The 22,977-nt window shown below is 39.7% G+C and overlaps 1 protein-coding gene across 3 annotated transcripts in view; it reads left to right on the forward strand.

The window, feature by feature from the left end:
• The window catches only part of tnfrsf19 (tumor necrosis factor receptor superfamily, member 19), a 66,841-nt gene that overhangs the window by 10,264 nt on the left and 33,600 nt on the right, over positions 1–22,977 (forward strand). For all 3 annotated transcript variants that reach the window (XM_056474530.1, XM_056474528.1, XM_056474529.1), the window contains exon 4: positions 10,649–10,827. In XM_056474530.1, the coding sequence (XP_056330505.1) occupies positions 10,649–10,827 (179 nt within the window). The remainder of the gene's footprint in view (positions 1–10,648; positions 10,828–22,977) is intronic.

Below are 22,977 nucleotides of genomic sequence, written 5' to 3' on the forward strand. Positions count from 1 at the left end.
GGCTGGATGCTTGGCCAGTTCGTCTTATCCAATATTCACTGGGAGGGTGCTATTGCAAAAGAACCTGTCAAGTTGAAGGCCGCTCATTTCAACGTTAATTTTGCTGAATAACTGTGCTTATCACTGGGTGACAAGCTGTTATATACGCTGAAAGCATTATGTAAAACAATATATATAATATGTAATCAATATAACTTATCTCTACATACAACAATCTCTATACTGCATCGGATGTCATTCACTCGCTGTAAATGCTAGTATTCAGTTTTTTCTGCAACCTCGCTGCGCGCGCATCCTGAATGTTTACAAACCGGTAAATTGTCTATACAATAATTTAAGTAAATAATCTTAATTTATTCTGTGAACTATCCCTTTAAGCAATGTTTTACATCACAGTTCTTAGATAATGTTATGAGATTAATGTTTTAAATGGGTTAATGTCTTAATGCTTTAAATAACAAACCGCCCATCACATTCAACTTTTTTCAGAACTTTGAATATAGCCATTTGAATAATAAAAAATAGCAATAATAATATTAATAACTGTCTCAGAATTAATATGAGCTACTTTTGTTGCCTGACATTTTTATTGATCGTTTTCTGTGAAGAATAAGGTTAAGAAATGTTCTAAAAATCACTTGAAAAAGTTTTTTCTTTATTTAACATTGCAATCGTCAATAGTGAATGATGACTTCCCTTACTGGACTTTTAGCAAAAGGGTCTTTTAAAAAATGGGCCTGGACCTGATATAAAGTGGGGAAAATAAGTATTGAACATGTCACCATTTTTGTCACAAAACATATTTCTAAAGGTGCTGTTGACTCAAAGAAATCCATATATGCAAAGAAAACAATGTTAATTAGTTTTCAAATGAAGTTACTGTATGTTTAATAAAATTAAATGGTGCAGGGAAAAGTATTGAACACATGAAGAAAGGGAGGTGTAGAAAGGCAGTGAAAGCCCAGACAGCAGCTGAAATCTCTCAGTTCTTCAGCAACCCTCTGTCCTTTATTATTATAAATTAATACTAGGTGCTTTAGTCCAACATCTACATTAGCAGGATGATGATGGTGAAACAAGGGTGGACATTTCAGCAAGACGTTGATCCAAAACACAGCCAAGGAAAGTCTCAAATGCTTTCAAAGAAAGAAAATAAAGCTTCGGAATGGCCCAGTCTATCACCTGACTTGAACACAACGTAAAGATCAGATTTGATTGACTAGATCCACAGAACCATCAAGATTTTTTACACTCTAATGAAGTCTGTGAAAAACTCACACCTGAGCAATTCATATGACTTCTTTCTCCACATGAGAGTCGTCTTTAAGCTGCCATCACCAAAAATATATTTTATATAAAGTATTAAATACGTTTCAGTAGTTCATTGAGGAGGGGGCTACTTAAGTACATAATTTTAAGGTGAAATATGACAGACATGTTCTTGACAAGTTTCATGATATCAGAGAAGTTCACCCTTTGTTTTATAGGAAGTATTAATGAGCAGGAAGGTTCAGGGTAATTTACCAGAATAGAGTGTTTTGGGGGTTTTATTGAATATAATGACTACCAAACAGTTCTGTGTCTGAACATGCTTCACTCCATCCAGCTTTATCCTCTACCACACATCCATCCCACTGTTTTGCTTGGCATTCTCACTCAAATCTGATCTGAAGATAGTAGAAAAAGGGTACTTGCTGGTACTGGTTTGTTGAGTTAATCTTAGATATGATTGTGTGATTCTGGGCTGTGAAATCCAGCATGTAAAATATAATTAGTTCTTGTAACTTGTTCGACCTAATCACTGATTGAACATTGTGTTTTTTGAGCTATTCTGACTTTGCGGGGGTCAGGCAGGAAATTCTGTGCATAAGGAAACAGGATTAGGAAATGTTATGAGTGTGGTTTAAGCAGTGACTTCCCTTGAATTCAGCTCCCAGTTATAACTGCTAACCACAGCCCTGAAAGAGCCAAGGAGAGTTTAAGTCCTTAAAAGTTGCAAGCGTGATTCAAACTCCATCTGTTTTTGAGCACCACAGCTTATCCTGGTAATAAAGGCAAACCTTGGATGCATGGACGCATTCTGAGCCATATTTGGGAGTCTGAACTAGGAAATTTTAGAAGCAGATTCAAAGTCCCATAACCCGTAAAAGCATCTTACAGATCTAACATCTTACATCTTACAGAGATAACTAGCAGTGAAAACGTATACACTACCTGACAAAAAATCTTGTCGTCGTCCCAGTTGTAAGAGCATCAAATAATAACTTGACTTCTAGTTAATTGAATGGAAAAGTGGCTGAAGAAGAAGACCTATTGGTACCTGCATGAACCCAAGATTCTCATAGAAATCAGTCAAGTTTGGTGAAGGAAAAATCATGGTTTGGGGTTACATTCAGTATGGGGGCATGTAAGCGATCTGCAGAGTGGATGGCAACATCAACAACCTGAGGTATCAAGACATTTGTGCTGCCCATTACATTACAAACCACAGGAGAGGGCAAATTCTTCAGGAGGATAGTGCTCCAGGATTGGCCAGCCCAGTCTCAAGACATGAACATTATTGAGCATGTCTGGGGTAAGATGGAGGAGGCATTGAAGATGAATCCAAATAATCTTGAGGAACTCTGGGAGTCCACTATGCTATGAGGCATATTTAGGAGTCTGAATCTTCATTTGTAAACATCTGACATCCAACATAAGAAAGGTTGCAAGCTAAATTCAAACTCATATTGCCTTCATGAGCACCACACACACACACACACACACACACACACACACACACACACACACACACACACACACACACACATATATATATATATTGGTGCCTGAATGCTAATTTATGTTAATGTCCATCACAGATCAGGAATTGATGAGTGCAAGGTTTGAATCAAGGGTCACCAAACTTGTTCCTAGAGGGCTGGTGTCCTGTAGAGTTTAGCTCTAACCCTAATCAAACACACCTGAACAAGCTAATCAAGGGGTGCGTCTAAAATCGCCTGCTGCTCGAGTAGGTACTACATTGGAATTTACTACACGGCAATAGAAAAGTAAGTTTTATATAGTGTGAATGCGACAAGTATGAATGGAACTCTGAGGTACTACATTCGGCATTTGTCTTTATCAATTGACTTACCCACATAGTTGTGTCGCTTCACTCCCATTCATGAATTCTCTCTTGTGGCATCATGGGACAGCATAGTGTCCATCGAATACATACTTAAGAATCTCGTCGGAAGTAGTATTCAATTCATTTTTATTTCTATTGCACTTTTAGATTGTGTCAAAACAGCATAACATAGAAGTTCTAGTAAATTGAAAGTGTCCGTCCAGTTTTTGTAGTTGAAGTTCATTTTAGTTCAATTCAGTGTGGTTTAAATTTCACTGCTGAAAGTCCAAACACTGAAGAGCAAATCCATTGATGCGCAGCTCCACAAGTCCCAAACCAAGCTAGCCAGTGGTGACAGTGGTGAGGAACAAAACTTCACCAATTGACGAAAGTGAAGGAAAAATACCTTGAGAGAAACCAGGCTCAGTTGGGCTTGACCATTTCTCCTCTGGTCAATCTCCTTGTGCAGAGCTGCAGTCTAGGCGCCGAAGGCTGGAGAACGCTGGATATCCATCGTGGAGAAGCTGCAGGTGTGAGTAGATCACTGGCGGGTGTTCAGGCTGACCCACGGGATCAATGTGGAGACTTTTCTGTCACTGGAATCTTTCAAGAATCAGTCTCACGCTCTCTGTTCCTCCATGACCACCAGAGCATCTGCTCAGGATAAGGCCTGGTCCAGAATTATGGATACCTTGGCATCATTTCTTCACAGATCTTGGATTACATTAATGGCGCTGCACAATCTGTAGTAGTAGGTCATCAGGGTACTTCTCGCATACTTTTTTGGAATACTATGAATTCTAACATGCTACTCGGCTCGCATATTGTTGTTAGCGCACTATATAGTATGGAAATATGCAAATTTGGACACATCCAAGGTCTTACAAGGGGGAGGGGGTGTTCTGGTGGGCTCTGGGGGCCCCAAAATGGCATGGGCCCTTAGAATCGTCCTAAATTTCCTGGTTGAAGCTTCCAGGAAGGTGTATTAAGGCAAGTTGGAGCTAAACTGCGTGGTCACCGACCCTCCAGAATGGAGATTGGTGACCCATGGTTTAAACTCTCATAAGAGCACCACAGCTCACTATGATATATATTAAGCCTCAGATCTGACATGCAGCCATTCAGAGCCATGTTTGAGAGCCTGAACCCTCATTGGCTTCATATAATCTGTCTTTTTGAACTTCTAAACACTGAAGTATCCCATCAGCAGACTTCCAACTGGCAAACCACAGGGGGTTAAAGAGGGTCTTCGATTGTATTTATTTTTTTTCATCCCCCTTCGCTCTGCTGTTGAGTATCTCTTCAGGAATGGCATCGTGCCTTCAAGCGGAGTGACCATACCTCTTTTATTCACCGTCCCCCACAATCCTTCATGCCCTGCTGGAGAGGAAGGTCTTATATGGGCTTCAGGCAGGCAACAACAGCTGTCATTCTGTCCAGGCACCCTATATGCACTCTTTGGAGGGCCTGTGTTGAGAGAGCCAAATCAGTCTTCTTTAGCAGTGGCTGAAGCCCGTCTGATCCCAGGGACAGGCTTTGTGGAGAGCTCTTGTCATTGGCTCTCTCAGGCGGTCCAGTAATCCATGTGTGCCCAAGCTGGGAAACTGGATCGCGGTGTAGAAAGAAGGCCCCTGTTTGATGCCGGTCTCTACGTTAATGACATATGAGCCTCTTCTCTAATCCAGCTCAGTGTGGTGGAAATGCAGGCGGCTAATGGTGACCTGACTTTGGAAGGGGGCAGCTGGAGGAAAACAATAGTTTAGGGTGATATCAAACCACAAAGGTCCTCTCATTTTTCTCGACATTACGCTCCTCTGCTGGAATGCAACTGTGGGAACGGGGTTGTTTAACACATCGTGATTGCAGAATGATGGAAGATGCATCTTTTGAAAACGTCCGGGCGTGCTGAAAACTCTGGTAGAGAACGCATATATACAGTACTGTGCAAAAGTCTAGGAATATAGGAAATATGTACACAATATTCAGAACAAAATGACTTTTGGAATCAAAAGACTAGCATTAAAAGATTGTGTTTAACATTACCTTTTTGGTATCAAGCAACATTTAATATGCTTCAATATCAAGCATCTTTCAGCCTTTTTAAGAGTTTTTCTAGAGATGTTCTATCTTTCTTTTTCTTTCCAGGTGAATCTCATACTACATACAATATTGCCTATACATACTGTATATTATATTCAGGTCTGGACTCTATGGAGGCCATTTCATGACTGTCTTTGTTTCATCAACTGTTTTTCTCTCCAAATATGATGCGAGTCACATAATAAGAATTGATCGATCAGCTTCAGCTTCTATGGAATATGGGCATGGGCCGGTATAAGATTCTGACGGTTTGATAACCTTGGATAAAAATATCACGTTATTGTGTTTACTGCTCCTAAATATATATATTTTTGTAACGTCTCGGTAAAAAACAACAGCTTTTTTTCCCTTTGAAAACAATATATTTTATTTTTTGAAAGATTTCTAACATTTTGGAGAAGTAAACATGTCAGGCTAAATAATTCAAATGAATCATAGACTTCTGCTGTCTTTATTAGTTTCAAAAACACAGATTTCTTTACAGTTTAAATCTGCATCTTTGGATGTTTCTTCTGCTAGAGATACTGTTATCGTCCTAAAAACAAACAAAAAAATGTCATTTGAAAAAATCTTACACATACCTTAGGAACGGTATTACAGAAAATTTGGCGGTTTTAAAACCTTGACTTTTCTGAACCGCGGTATACCTTAAAAACAGTTATCGTCCCATGCCAAATGGAATATACACGTTTCAGTAGACTAATTGCCTCAGACAAACACTCAAAAACTGCAGTGCTTTGTGAGTGACAGCAATGCTTTGTCAGCTGACACTCTGAGAAAACGTTTAAGGGTCGCCTACCAACCTACAAACCACCCCCCACCCCCGTTCTGTGGTAAACAGTCCGCAGTGATAAAAAGGTTGGGGACCACTGATCTAAAATATCTTAATTAGTGTTTAGAACAGGGGTCAGCAATCTTGTTCCTGGAGGGCCGGTGTCCTGCAGATTTTAGCTCCAACCCTAATCAAACACACCTGAACAAGCTAATCAAGGTCTTACTAGGTATACTTCAACAACCAGGCAGGTGTGTTGAGGCAAGTTGGAGCTAAACCCCGCAGGGACACCGGCCCTCCAGGATTGAGATTGGTGACCCCTGGTTTAGAAGATGAACAAAGTTGTCAGCTGTTTGGAAATACATGAGGTTGAGTAATTAATAACAGAAGTTATATTTTTGGGTGAACTATCACTTTAACAATGACAATTTTCCTGTCTCAGAACCATTGTTCCTGTTTCCGACATGCATCAAGGACAAAGACTAACAGTGTGTTTTGAATTATCGTCACAGCTTGTTGGTTTCACTGATAGGTCCCTTGATTGATCTTGATGGATAAATTGTGCTGGATTTATCTGAATTCCCCAAACCTTCAACTATGGTTCGAGGAATCTGGCTCAAAGCGAAATAAATCTCTGCAAGATTCCCAAGAATTACATCAACATGGAAAGGATTAGAGACAAACAAGCACACTCTAGCTTGATTACTGTCAGTATGGATTTTGAAAGGGCTCTGCTATTGTTTATTGAAGTGGGTGGACCTGCAGTGAATTAGTAATGCTAATTAGGATTTCAGGTTAGATCCTGGAGAATGGAAATAAAGCAACAACATTTGCTTACATTTCACTTCTTAATGTCAACATTAACATCAAAACTCAACATGTTGCACAGAAATGTGTAGTTTAAGGAAAGACTCATTAGAACATCAGTTTTCGGTCTCATTTGTGTGTGAAATACTAGTGTTTTGTTACAATTACGCGAAGCTAAAGGCGTCTGTGTTCTATTGTTATAGTCCTCATTCCTTTGGGTAAAATGGCTAACGTGCTCTTTCTTCATGTAGACACTTTGCCTGTGGTCCCTTTGTCATGCTTTGCTTGGTTTGAGCGTGTGTACAGTACAGTTGGCCTCATATTATCGCACAGACGGCCTTGTTTTAGATCTTCAGTGAAATAGTTGAAATTAAATAGGTCTATATTTAGGGAACAATGCGCTGGGTGTTGTCTGGTATTATTCGGAGATCGCTGAGTTTTTTTTTCTTGACCCCACGGCTTGACATTGAAACCTCTCCTCGGGTTTCACTCATGATCTGGATTTGCGTATGTACACAGATCGCTTTTCTGAGTGAATCTCACGAAACCTGTCAAGAACATGTCTGGGTTATATTTCACCCCCGAAATCAAAAGAAGGAAATATGCCATTATATTGTGCTCAAGAATGTGAAGCTTATGGGGGAGATCTGTTAAATCTGCACTAGTTTTGTTTGTGTTTCAGGAAGCTTTTTTGACACATTATTACATATACAAAATTTGGGTTTGCATATTTTTTTTATGATTTACAGTGAATGCAGTTATGTTTATTTGAGTGTATTCTGATGTATTTTACTTATATTATGCAAAGCACCATTGCTTCATTCTTCAATGTGATATGATTCAGAAATAGAAAACGCAGATCTGCTGCAAAAATGATTAATATCTCTGTTAAAAATACTTATGCTGCTTAATTATTTTGTGGAAACTGTAGTGCATTTCATGATTTTTTTTATATAGTTATTAATATATTTATTAAGATAAGTATTTTATTCCTATTTTAGGAAAGTTCGAAAGCATCAAATTGTTTTTTGTAACAATGTGACATTTCATTGTTTATATTCATTCATTCATTCATTTTCTTTTCGGCTTAGTCCCTTTATTAATTTGGGGTCGCAACAGCGGAATGAACCGACAACTTATCCAGCATTTGTTTTATGCAGCGGATGCCCTTCCAGTTGCAACCCATCACTGGGAAACACATACACACTTATTCACATACACATACACTACGGACAGTTTAGCCTACCCAATTTACCTGTACCATGTTTTTGGACTGGCTCGAACCAGCGACCTTGCTGTGAGGCAACAGCACTACCTACTGCATCACCCCTCTTTGTTTATATAATATATGGTTTTGTAATATTGTTTATATACTATAAAAAATGCACCTGTACTATCTGTACAACATTTAGCTATTTATATTTATTTTATAATATATCATTTATTAATACAATATGAAATTCATAAAATATAGATTTTGTTTAAAATAAAATTACTATGAAAAATGACTGCTTAATATTATATTAATGTAATAATTATAACATTTAATTAAATATACGTTTATAATTATACAACCCCATATCAGAAACAGTTGTGACTGTTTGGAAAACGCAAATAAAAAAGATAGTGATTTATAAATACGCTTCGACTTGTATTTCATTGGAGAAAATACAACAAACATTATTTAATGTGTTCTTCATTATTTAAATATATATATATATATATATATATATATATATATATATATATATATATATATATATATATATATATATATATATATATATATATATATATATATATATATATATATATATATATATATATATATATATATATATATATATTTTTAGTTTGGTTCTTGCAACACATTTTTTTTTAAAAGTTGAAACTGCAAAGCATTTACCACTTTTGTCATTCCTTTTCACAACACTTACTGTAAAAGACCATTAGGGACTGAAGACAACAAGTAATGAAGTGTTTCAGGTGTAATTTTATCTTAAAGTGGGCATCAGTATGTGGTCATCATTGTTGCATTTTGCGCTTCAAAATGGACCAAACATTCTCTATTGGAGACAGGTCAGGACTGCAGGCAGACCAGTCAAGTACCTGTATCCTCTTCCTCCGCATCCATGACTGTGGAAAATTTGTGCAGAATGTGGTTTTGCATTGTCTTGCTGAAATATGCATGGGTGTCCCTGTAAAGAAAGGCAGCATACTGTGCTACAAAATCTCTATGTATATAATACTTTTCAGCATTAACCTCTTAGGGCTTGAGTGTCCACATATGTGGACAGCACATTTTAGCTCTTAAGTGGCTATTTAAAATACTTTGAATGTTTTATATTTTGTTACAGACACACAGTGTCATCCTGCAACTGTTTTGCAGCATATGAAATGTCCCAAACACTATTTTTAACTGTCCAAAATGGGAAATATTGTTTTTACTCTCTGATAGTCAAAACAAGTTAAAAAATAAATAAAATTCTATGTTAAATATGCATTAAAGAAAATTCAGGAAAAAGTATTGTATGTAAATTCGGACCACGAGTCCACACATATGGACGTAATTTTTCCCTAAAAGTACATAATATCAAAAGATGATACTTAGGTTTTTATTCTAATTAGGTTCCAATAAGCTCAAATACAAAGAGAAATAAAAAATGCATGTAAAAAAACACCTTGGACCTTAAGAGGTTAATGGTGCCATCACAGAAGAGTGCAAGTTACCTTTGCCAAGGGCACTTGACCATGACAGACCCTGGATTTTGCACTGGTAACAGTCTGGATGATTGCCTTTCTCTCAAAAAATACCTAAAATACTGATTCATCTGACCACAGTACACGTTTCCACTGTGTGATGGTCCATCCCAGATGCCTCTGAGCCCAGAGAAGTCGACAGCACATCTGGACACTGTTAACATAGGGCTTTCTTTTGGCAGAGTACAGTTTTAACTGGCATTTGTGGATGTAACTACATATTGTGGTACTTGACTAAGGTTTGCCAAAGTAGTCCCAAGCTCATGTGGTAATATCGCATATAGATGAATGACGCCTGAGGGATCGGAGATCTCATTTGCTCAGCTTAGGCTTGTCCTCTTGTCCTTTATGCACTGAAATTCCTCCAGATTCCTTCGATATTTTAATGATGTTATGCACTATTGAACATGAAATATCCAAATGTCTTCCTATGTTTCTTTGTGGAACATTGCTTTTAAAAAAATTCTATATTTTTCTCATGTATTTGTTGGTAAACTGGTGAGCCTCAGCCTATTTTTGCTGCTAAAGGACTAAACCTTTCTTGGATGCTGCTTTTGTACCAAAAAAGTCAAAGCTAACATAGAAATCACTACTTTCTTTTTTATTTGCGTTTTCCAAATTGTCCCAACTTTTTCTGATTTGGGATTATACTTGAAGCACTTCTGTGTTCAACATTTGCATTATTATACCTTTTTTTAGTGGCTTTTCAATTTTAAGGACTTTTTTTTTTTTGCGTTCCGCATACCACAACCTTTCAACATCACTACATCTCACACACACTTCATCCCGAAGAGACGCCTGACAAAACCTCAGCAATAAACTCCCAATAAACCAACAATGGGCGTCCCCATGGGCCTTTCTCATTCAAATACTGAGCCCTTTGGGGGCCCCGGAGCAGAAGGCTGTCCATTGATCCCGTGAGAGTCAGTGAGATTATTGCCTGTGTAAGATAGACTCTCTCAAAAGAAGCTTAGCCTTTGTTCAGCACACACACACACTGTGATCATTATTTCATCTCTGCCTCTTGTTAGTCCACATTGGTGCTTTTCTTCAGCCCTTCCCTTCCTCGGCAGTGAGATATCTTGCGTTAATCCTCGCAGGAATGTGGCTTTGGCTATGGGGAGGATGCCCAGTGTGTGCCCTGCAGAGCCAGTCGCTTCAAAGAGGACCGCAGCCTGCAGAAATGCAAGCCCTGTCTGGACTGCTCGCTGCTCAACCGCTTCCAGAAGGGGAACTGCTCCACTACAAACAACGCCGTATGTGGAGACTGTCTGCCCGGGTGAGTGAGTCACACACACATGCATATAGTGTAAAGGAGGATGGGCGTTTTTCAAACTTAAAGCCATAGGAACATTTACTCGCCATTCTCTCACCTGCAAGTTTTTCCAACTCTATTATGAGTTTTGTTTTTCTGTTGAACACAAAAGAAGATATTTTGAAGAATGTTGGAATGCAGGTTAGGGTTACATTGTTAAAAATTGAATGCATAATCTACAGTAACTTACTGATAGCAGTTTGCCAGATGCTTACTGTAAATCAATTAGAGCAATATCTTTTGCATATCTTTACTGTAAAACATAGTCATTTTCACAATGTCACTTTAAAATACATTAACATGCTGCATAACTGTCCTACAGTAAAATGCAGTTCATATTACAGTTATATATTGAGTAATATGTAAAAATCATTAACAGTGTAGGGTTGAAACCAACAAATACTATGGAAGTCAATGGTTTGAGGTCTCTACCATTTTTCAAATTGTCTTCTTTTGTGTTCAATAGACTAAAAAAGTTCAAACAGGTTCAGAACAAGTAAAGGGAAAGTTAATGATGTCAGAATGTTCATTTTTGGGTGAACTGTCTCTTTAAATCAGTCTACAGCACTCTAAAAGAGACAGTTCAGCAAGAAATAAAAATTTGGTGTTAGTTTTCTTAACTCAAGCAGGTTCAGAGCAAGTAAAGTGTGAGTAAATGTCAGAGTTTTTGTTTTTGGGTGAACTATCCCTTTAAATCAGTCTCTACGGCACTCTAAATAAGACAGTTTGGCTGGAAATTAAAACTTGGTGTTAATTTTCTTAACTCAAGCAGGTTTAGAACAAGTAAAAAGTGAGTAAACTATGTCAGAATGTTCATTTTTGGGTAGACTATCCTTTTAAATCAGTCCATACGGCACTCTAAAAGAGACAGTTTGGCTGGAAATAAAAATTCGGTGTAATTTTCTCAATTCAAGCAGGTTCAGAACAAGTAAAGTGTGAGTAAATGTCAGAGTGTTTGTTTTTGGGTGAACTATCCCTTTAAATCAGTCTATACGGCACTAAAAAAGAAAATTTAGCAGAAGATTAAAATTTGGTGTTAATTTTCTTAACTCAAGCAGGTTCAGAGCAAGTAAAGAGTGAGTAAATGTCAGAGTGTTTGTTTTTTGGGTGAACTATCCCTTTAAATCAGTCTATACGGCACTCTCTAAAAGAGACAGTTTGGCTGGAAATTAAATTTGGTGTTAATTTTCTCAATTCAAGCAGTTTCAGAACAAAGTAAAGAGTGTAAATGTTGTCAGAATGTTCATTTTTGGGTGAACTATCCCTTTAAATCAGTCTACGGCACTCTGAAAGAGAGTTTGGCTGGAAATTAAAATGTGGTGTTAATTCTCTCACTGTCATTTGCGCGTTGAAGGGGACTTTTTTCCTTAATAGAATTTTAAAGAAGATTTCGAGTGAAATCATGGTTCTTGGTGATTTATAAAATGCAATGGGTGGGGCAATACTTTGAGGGTCCAAAAACATTTTTAATTTATACCTGTGGCTCCTGATGATGTGAAATTGGTTTATGCTGTTCTCTAAAATGAACTGATTCAAAAGAATCATTCATTTGTGAGCCAGATCTCACTCTGGGGTGCTTTTCCAAAATCTTTACAATTATAGTTCAGCAATTTGGCATTTCCAGAATCTGTAATTCCAAAGAACATTTGCAAACTGTATCCCAAATGTGTACGGTCGGAACTAGTCCTCTTGAGCTGTAGTTAAAAGCATAGCTCCTGTGTTCTATTCTGAGTCATCCCCCATGTGCCCTATTCATTTCGAACATTTCAACATCATTAATAAAAAAGCCTAGAGATATCTTTCTCACGTGTACTTAGGTTTCAAACTTATTTTTTTACAGTTTAGTTTTAGCGAACTTCAGATTGAACTTCAGATTGCCATCTCTTTGTAGTGCACTTCGACATCGTTTATGCTATTTTGAATGCAGCCGTGGCTCATACCAAAAGCTATAGGACGAAAAAAAAAAGGTTTTATAAACCTAAATAAATAAATAACTGCAACAAATAAATAAAAGTAGTTTTTACATCATTATTTGGCTGTAAATCTGATTTATAGGCCTACATGTTAACTATTGTAAGTGGTTTTATGTTTTAGAATAGAATAGGGAATATTCTCCATAATGTTTGTAAAAAAAATAATGGCCCTACATGTGGCATTCACATTAATATGGAAAACAATAGCATGTTTTTACTAAAACTAATATTGGATTTAAAAAAAAAATTGTGTGTGTGGAAAACAATATCATTTGTACAAAAAAAAAAAAAAAAAAAACGATTTAATGCAAATCTTCTCTAAAGAAGTTGTTACTCCGCCTCATTTAGAGCATCATTACAGACGTTTTGCATTACAAATAGCGTGGTTTAAACTACAAATCTGTGACAGAGCAACTACGTTTTGGGAAACACTTGTCACTGCATCCTACTATAGTAGCTCAGCCGTGAGTTATGAGAAACGCATCCCAAGACAGTTTGCAGAGGCTACAGATTATAACGTCAGAAGTAACGTTCAGTTTATTTCACAGACATTTCTGAAGACCTCAGTGTATCAATTTAGTTTGGCGTTTTAAATATTTACAGTTTTTATCTTTAAAAAAGTGCTGGTAGCCATTTGACTTGTATTTTATGAGTGACCTAAAAGCACAATTTCAGCTTAAAATCTTCAACTGAAGAAGAAAGTCATCTGCAACTTGGAGAACCTCGAGCAGAGCAAAAGAAAGCAAGCAAGTTTTCATTTTTGTGTGACGAATCCATTTAAAAAAAGATTCAAATGGGAGATGATGAAGTGATGGTGTAAAGGAGCATTTTTTTTTTGGTTCCTTGCCTTTGAGTTGGAAGTAGATCAACACACTGGAATAAAAGTCTTTGTCATAAAAGTAATGAAACTTCTGGTTCATGCAGAGTTTAACATTATTCCAACTTAAAATATCATTGCCTTTAACTACATTTTCCTTGATGCTACGCTAAAAAACAAAAGTCGCCTAATGCCATAACTCTTTAGCTATGGCATTACTTCTGAATAAGATCAGTCTTCACTACTTTTATTCATCCACCTGCAATATACTATTTTTACATATCGACAATCTTAACCCTCCTGTCACGTTCTCATCTCACCCCTTACTTAAGTGTTCCTGGTCAAAAATGGCCGGTCAGCTCTTAAATTAGCACAATAAAAACATTTTTCTCCACAAAATTTTTATTCAACATTATCAACTTTAGCTGTGAACAATGTCTTAAGTAGTGTTAAATATGATTTTTTAGAATTAGACATAAAATAACTGCAGTAAAAATACAAAAGGGCACTGAAAATGTATTACAAAATGAACAATAGATAACAGAAATCAAATACTTGGTTTCATTACCAATAGACAGCTTGCTAAAATAACTACCACAGGGTCTGACCAAAGAAATTGAAATTTTAATCCATCTGAGTGATTTATCAACCAGCAAAGCATAAACAAACTATATCCTTTCTTGTGTACCGAGTGCTCGAATTTTCATTTAGTCCTTCAATTGCACTATATTAGTGTACTAATGTAGGGAATAGTGAATGAGGGTATAGACGGGGATTAAGGACACAGCACTAACACTAGTTATACTTTGGCCATTTTTGAGCGAGATACTAATGGTCTAATCCAATAAAATAATTGATGCCAAGCTAAGCTAAAAGTGCTCCTGCTTGAACCAGAGATTAGTATGAATTCGTACGATCTGATGGATGAATATCTGGATACCTAGTCATTTGCTATGGTGGTCACTCTTGACCGGGAACACCACAAGTGTAACAATGTTGATTATAACACTCAAAATTCAATGAAAGAGTTCATCATCACTTTCATATGTACAAGTGCATAGTGTGGAGAATATCATAAGGCCTTAAGGCAATCAGATGTAAAACACAATATTTATGAGTAATTTAAGTTGTAAATCGGTCAGATTTGACCCGAACACGACAGGAAGGTTAAATGCACAGTTTGTAATGACGATTCATGCCTTATAATGTTTTTTTGAATATAGTATATTGTTTTAAAATACCTTAATATTAAATAATAGCTGGTAATAGTTCATTTTCCACCTTAATTTTTCAGAGTTTAAAGCCCTTCTGATTTGCTCAAGACCACTTTTTAAACTCGTCTGACTAGAGTTACACACTTTATCCCTCCAGCCCAAAGTAAAGCAGAAGATTTCTCTGTTTAAAGTCCAGCTCAGGGAACTCATCTCTAGGCCTTCGGCTGAGCCCAGACTTGCCCTGAAAGCCGAAACATGTCAGGTTTGAGAAGAGCTGCTCGTCTCGATCTCTGCGAGAGTTTACTCGTTTCCCCACAGCAGCATCCTGCTCTCACCAGATGAGTTTCTTAATAACTGTTGATTACCCGTAATTAAGTGCTTTGGCACAGTCAGACATGCTGAAGGCAACTCTTCACATTACTGTCACCGTTCATCTACATCATTTGACAAAAATGTGTTCTTAGGGCTGTTACTGTAAGCAGTGCTGCAGTCTTTCTCACATTGTAAAAGATAGTCTCTTCTCTGATGTTGAGTAATTATTTAAAGATTGCTTGTCCTTTGGTCATATACTGGTCCAACAAGAACTAGTATGGGACCAGTATGAATTAGCATAATTTTACAGGGATAGACAGCTTTAAAGGGGGCCTATAATGCCTCTTTTTACAAGGAAAGTAAATCTCTGATGTCCCTAGAGTGTGTATGTGACATTTCAACTCAAAATACCCCACAAACAATGTTTTATAACTCTTTGAAATTTTAGGTTTCGATACAAATTGTGCTATTTGGTGACTGTCGCTTTAAATTCAAATGAGATTGTGCTCTTTTTCAAAAGGGGGCGGAGTTACAAATGCCTATGTGTCAGCATAGTGTCAGATTCAAAACAGGACAAATGATTGCTTCTCACTCAGGGCTGTCTATCTTAATGAGGGACAGATTGTTGCTAATGGGCGGGGCTTTCCCCCCTCTGATGACACGTACAAAGGGAGAATGTCAATCAAATTGTTTCTGCAGACTGTTTTTATGAAGTGTGATTATAAAAAATTATAATTAATTCATTTGTACCATTAGCGGTTGGCTGTATTCACACACTGTTTTCCCACAACTGTGTTTAAACCGTTTAAAATATCCGAGGTATTAAAAAGAATTCTGGCCCAGATTTGGCATAAAGCTCGTGTGAGAAGGTCACCGGTGGGTTATCAGGCTGGCCCACAGGATCAATGCGAAAACTCGTCTATGACTGGGGTCTTTACATGCTCTCAGCTTCTCCATGACCGCCACAGCACCTGCTCAGGATACGGCCTGGTCCAGGATTATGGATACATTGTCATCATTTCTTCAGGTCTTGGATCACATCAATGGCGCTGCATAATCTCTTTTAGGCAGCAACCAAGACCTGGGCCAGATGTCAAATGTAGTATTTGGCCCAGATGTTAAAAATTGATATGTGGGCCACGTAAGTTTGGCTTACCCCCACATTTATAAAAAAAAAAAAAATAATAATAATAATAATATATATATATATATATATATATATATATATATATATATATATATATATATATATATATATATATATATATATATATATATATATATATATATATATATATATATATATATATATATATATATATATATATATATATATATATATAATAGGTTGCTTTGAGAAAAAGCATGCTTCATGAGTTTATCAATTTCATTGCAGTCATGACACACCTGGCCTTAACTTGACACACCTTGTTAATTTGGCTGAGACTTGGCCCAGATGTGGTCCTTGTTTGGCCCTTGTCCGGAAGCCAGACTTGGTCCAGTCATATACCGTAATTCACTGCAGCATGAGGGCCAAGCAAAAGCTGATTGTGTGGGCCAGAATTGGACCAGAGACCTTTTTCTATGTGGGCTGTTCTCTTTAATTAATGACTGTTACAATGTGGGAAACACTGCAGCATTAGTTATAGTAACATGATTCATATGGTAATAGTCTAATAACTGTTTTTTTAATGTATTGGAAAGCAGCAAGACCGTATGTTATGCGTGGGCAATTCCAGCGATATGGATGTGACATTTGCAGTTAAAACATGAAATATGTATTCACAGAGAAAGTTTATATTAACAGTATATTGAAAAATCGGTGTATATTTTCCATAACCACTAACCACAGAGTTAAGGGATTAGAAAAATATCAGCGTGTTTTATACTTTATATGAGGGAAATAAACATGCATTGTGGATATGACCAAAAAAGTATGCACATTTACAGTATACATTGTAAAAAGAGCCAAATCCAAAAAGAAATGATGCTAATCAAATGAATAAGAGTTGGCTCTGCATATAGAACAAATTTTTTTTCAATTTATAAATTTTTTTCATTGAACATTTTTGCATTTATGAGGATAAAGCTTCGTTATGGATGTGATATCTCTTCGTTACGGATCGGACAGATGTGAAATTAGCACTTGTGTGGCTTTGGAGAATCAAATCAGATATGTTTACAGAGACATTTTTGAGTAGTTTAACAGTAAAATACATACATAGTATAATATATATATATATATATATATATATATATATATATATATATAATATATATATATTATGCAGTGGTGGGCCATTATCAGCGTTAACGTGCTGCGTGGGATAAAAAAAAATATTGCCGTTAATTTATTCTCAAAGTTGGGTTGGGAGCTGGGTCTGTTCTACGCAAGCTATGATGACTTTCACCTTGATATTTTAGTGCATATGTATACCTGACCAGTGAGCGTCTGACAAAAAAGTTCCCTTCTGAATCAAATCAGCAGGATGACCTTCTGGATCTTTCACTTACTTCCAAGACACTACTGACTAAGCTTACATGGACATCTAGTGTAGATATTTGCCTCAATAGACCATAATATAATTAAGGTGTTTACGTGAAGTGCTTTCATGTAAGAGTTTCCTTTAATTTTGAGTGACTAACTTCTGTTCGGCAGTTTCATTGTAACTCATGAACATTTCATTCATGCCCCCATGACAAACTGTTGTATTAGACGCAAAAAAGGAGTAAGGACTGGTGAGAGTGTTGTGGAATTTAAAAACGCACGCCAAATGGAAAGGAAAAAACTTCTGCATTTCGTGATGTGTGTGTGCAGTCTTTTACTGACAGCCACGTGTGTGGATCTTTTTCGAAAATATGGCAAAAAATCCTACATGACGGTAATAGTTTGATTTCGGTGTTTACTACAATAATGCCACTAATATATGCATACTCCACATGTCTTAATTCCATTTCTGTTTAGTTCAGTTATGACTGTAGTTGGATTAGGGTAATCAAAAATCGCTGTTTGGAGTTTATGTAGGTCTACAGTTCAAAATTCATATTTAACTGAATAAACAGTTAGTAAACACAAGTACATCTTATTGAACATCATTTATTTTCATCACCAATTATCATAGTAGAACAGTTTCTCAAGCAGTTTGTGATTCATTTTGAAAACAGGAGATGACCCCCTGGTTGTCATGGATTGGTCAGGCTCTCACGACCCCCACTCACGAAGATCACCATCACCTGACTTCTAATGAGCACACAGCTGCATCACATTCACGAGCACCAGATAAAAGCACAGCACTCCAGTCGCTCATTGTCCGGGCTCGTCTCGACGAAAGCGGACAACTGAGCGACCACTCAGCGTAGTCATCCTCAGCTAAAACAAACGATTTACTTACCTGTTCTCTTTGTATTCCTCCTAGTCTTCCTGGTCCTCCCGAATCGTCCTGTCTTCCAGTCCTTCCAAGTCTGTGTCATCCTCTGTCAGCTGTATCTGGTGTGTGCTGTCCATCCTCGTGTATTCCTGTTACCCAGCCACGGAGGAAAAGACCCCAACATCATTCCTGATCCTCCTGGCTATCCTTCATGTGCTCCTTGTTGTCATTCAATAAACACCCTAACGTTTCCTTACCTCTGTCTCCTGTCCGCTTCATAACAGAAGCCCGGACCCATAACGACGACAACATGAGCACCCCCGATCACCTTCAAGAGCTGGTGGACCAGTTGAAGCGGATTCTACAGCCACCAGCTCCACTTTCCAACGCACCACCAGCACCGAGCACTTCCGCCTCCACAGTTTCTTCTTCGGCCCTTCCTTCCTTTCCCATGGCCCGACCAGCGCCCTACTCAGGCGGAGCGGGGGAGTGCAATGGTTTTCTGTTACAATGTTCCCTCATATTCGAAATGCAACCTTCTCTATATCCCACAGATAAGTCGAAGATCGCCTACATCGTATCTCTACTCTCTGGACCTGCACTTAAATGGGCTGAGACGATCTGGAACCAAGCCGGGCCGGTCATGAATTCCATCACTACCTTCACGGAGTATTTCAAAGAGGTGTTTGGACGTTCTGATGGGGAAGTAGCCGCTGGAGAGCAGCTGTATCATCTAAAGCAAGGTACTCTATCTACACAGGAATATGCTCTCCGGTTTCGCACTCTAGCAGCTGCAAGTGGATGGAATGAGAGATCGTTGTTGACCACGTACCGGCTCGGCTTGGAACCCACTCTCCGAATCCAACTGGCCACATTAGATGATACAATGGGTCTGGAGAGATTCATCCAACATTCTCTCCGATGTTCCGATCGTCTCCGTTCCTATCAACAGGACACCATCACCCCCTCGTCTGCACTCCTCCAATCGCCTGAGTCAACAGCCTCTCCAGAACCAGAACCCATGATAATAGAGTCTGGAAGACTGACATCAGCGGAACGACAGAGGAGGCTGACCCGGGGTCTGTGTCTATACTGCGGTGTCAGTGGACACACCCGTATGGAGTGTCCCCTTCGTCCCATTCGGACTTCAGTGAGTGTATTCAGTACGAATATTGAACAATGTAAACCACTTACTACCACCGTACAAATAACTACTGCCTCTATTTCTCTCCTTGTCACAGCCCTCATCGACTCCGGGTCAGCAGGGAACTTCATCTCCCAATCCCTCTGTCGTCAACTCCACCTCCGTACTGAGGCGTCCTCGCATATATACCAGATACAACCGATAACCCAGTGCACTCGATCTTCGACCCGTATCCATCGACAATGCGAAGACATCCTTCTTCAAGTGGGGTTGTTACATCAAGAGAGGATTCAATTTCTGGTTCTGGAGGGTGCAAATATGGACATCATTCTAGGGCGCCCGTGGCTGGTGAAGCACGATCCCATCATCTCTTGGGGCACAGGAGAGATAAAGAAATGGGGATCTGGATGTACACCTGCCTGTTTTCCAAATCTCCCTCTTCAAGGTCGGAACCCCATTTCTTTGTTTGCAACATCGGTCGAGAGCCCTCCTGAGAAGCAGTCTATCCACATTCCTAAGGAGTACAGCTCCTTTCATGATGTCTTCTGCCCCAAGAGAGCTTCCCAGCTACCGCCGCATCGGCCATGGGACTGCGCGATCGACCTAGTTCCAGATGCCCAGTTGCCAAGAGGTAGGATCTACCCGCTCTCGCTTCCAGAGAATCAGGCAATGGAAGATTACATAAGGGAGGCTCTGAGTCAGGGGTACATACGTCACTCAAAATCACCAGCCGCCTCAAGCTTCTTCTTTGTGGCCAAGAAGGACGGAGGGCTGCGTCCATGCATCGACTACAGGGTCCTAAATAACGGTACAGTAAAATACCGATATCCCCTTCCTCTGGTACCAGCCGCTTTGGAACAGCTCCGAGAAGCTAAAGTCTTCACTAAATTGGACCTCCGCAGCGCGTATAATCTGATAAGAATACGTGAGGGGGACCAATGGAAGACAGCATTCGTGACCCCTACTGGCCACTATGAATATGAGGTCATGCCTTACGGTCTGGTCAACGCCCCCTCCGTATTCCAAAACTTCATTCATGAAGTCCTCCGGGAGTTTCTTCACCACTGTGTAATAGTGTACATAGATGACATCCTCATTTACTCCCGGAGTGAGGCCGAACATCGCCAACACGTTGCGGAGGTCCTACACACATTGAGAGAACATCACCTCTACCTCAAAGCGGAGAAATGCTCATTCCACCAGAAGTCGATTCATTTCTTGGGATACATCATTGACCAAACCGGTATACGTATGGATGGGAAGAAAATTGAGGCTGTTCTATCCTGGTCAGAACCCACTTCCATTAAGGAGCTCCAGAGGTTTCTTGGGTTTGCTAACTTTTATAGACGGTTTATCAAGGACTACAGCAGGATTACATCACCTCTCACTAATCTCCTCAAGGGTAAACCCAAAGGACTGGAGTGGACCAAAGAAGCAGCCGCAGCCTTCCGCCTTCTTAAGAAGGAGTTCACAAGGGCCCCACTCCTGACTCATCCTGACCCAAATCTTCCTTTCGTGGTGGAAGTGGACGCATCCACCACCGGCGTCGGGGCAGTATTATCTCAACATCATGATACACCGCCCCGACTGCATCCCTGTGCCTATTTCTCTCGGAAGTTGAGCCCGGCGGAGCAGAATTACAGCATAGGAGACAGGGAGCTTCTAGCAATCAAGCTAGCCTTGGAGGAGTGGCGTCACTGGTTGGAGGGAGCCAAACATCCGTTCCAGGTGATCACAGATCACAAAAACCTCCAATACATCAAAGAGGCCAAGAGACTATGTCCACGTCAAGCCAGATGGTCACTTTTCTTCTCACGTTTTGATTTCTCCATTTCCTATCGTCCAGGACCCAAGAATCTAAGAGCAGACGCTCTCTCTCGTTTACACGAGCATCACGATCATGAAGAACTCCCAACGAAGATTCTTCCCGAACACATCTCCATTTGTCCGATCACCTGGAACGCTCCTCCAGTCGTTGCCACTCCGGAAGCCCCTGCTCCGCCGGGATGCCCTCCTCATCGGCAGTTCATACCACCTGAACACCGGGTAGATCTGATCCACTCCTTACATACCTCGCTAGGCACTGGACATCCAGGGATCAACAATACTCTCTCGCTAGTATCCCAACGATTCTGGTGGCCAAACATGGCAAGGGATGTGAGGCAATATGTTCAGGGCTGTAAGGACTGTGCCCAATCCAAGAGCCCACGTCATCTACCCGCTGGAAAGCTCCATCCCTTGCCGATTCCGAACCGTCCCTGGTCACACCTAGGAGTGGACTTTATCACTGACCTCCCTTCGTCAGAAGGTAATACCTGTATTCTAGTCATAGTAGATAGATTCTCAAAGTTTGTCAAACTAATCCCTCTGAAAGGTCTTCCCACAGCCTTTGAAACTGCCGACAATATCTTTAATCAAGTCTTCAGGTCATTTGGTATTCCAGAAGATATTGTGTCGGACAGAGGTCCACAGTTCATCTCACGTCTATGGAAAGCCTTCTTCAAGCTCCTAGGTGTGGCCGTCAGCCTCTCTTCTGGATATCATCCCCAAACCAACGGGCAGACAGAGAGGAAGATTCAGGAGGTGGGACGGTTCCTGAGGACCTTCTGCAGTGGTCACCAGAACTCCTGGAGCCAGTATTTGGGCTGGGCAGAATATGCCCAAAATTCACTGCGGCAACCCTCCACCGGACTCACGCCATTCCAGTGCGTCCTGGGCTTCCAACCACCGCTCTTTCCCTGGGATGGCGAACCATCTGATGTCCCCGCAGTGGATCACTGGTTCCGGGAGAGCGAGAGAGTCTGGGACGAGGCTCATCAACATCTGCAGAGGGCAGTCCGTCGAAGCAAGGTAACCGCCGATAGGAGAAGGTCTGAAGAACCCAGATACACACCCGGACAAAAGGTGTGGCTATCCACCCGGGACATACGCATGCGACTGCCCTCTCGCAAGTTAAGTCCCCGATTTGTTGGTCCCTTCACCATCGTGGAACAGGTTAACCCCGTCACCTACAAACTACAATTACCCTCTCACTACCGTATTCACCCTACATTCCACGTATCACTCCTGAAACCCTATCACGATCCTGTTCTTCCCTCCACAGAGCCTGACCACGAAGAGGAACCCCCTCCTCCACTGCTCCTAGAAGAAGGAGCCGTCTACGCAGTGAAGGAGATCTTGCGTTCCCGACGTCGTGGTGGCCAGTTGGAGTACCTGGTGGACTGGGAAGGGTACGGCCCCGAAGAAAGGACATGGGTTCCCAGAGCTGATATTCTCGATCCTAGTC

The sequence above is a fragment of the Danio aesculapii genome, chromosome 15, assembly GCF_903798145.1.
Source record: "Danio aesculapii chromosome 15, fDanAes4.1, whole genome shotgun sequence".
NCBI lineage: Eukaryota > Metazoa > Chordata > Actinopteri > Cypriniformes > Danionidae > Danio > Danio aesculapii.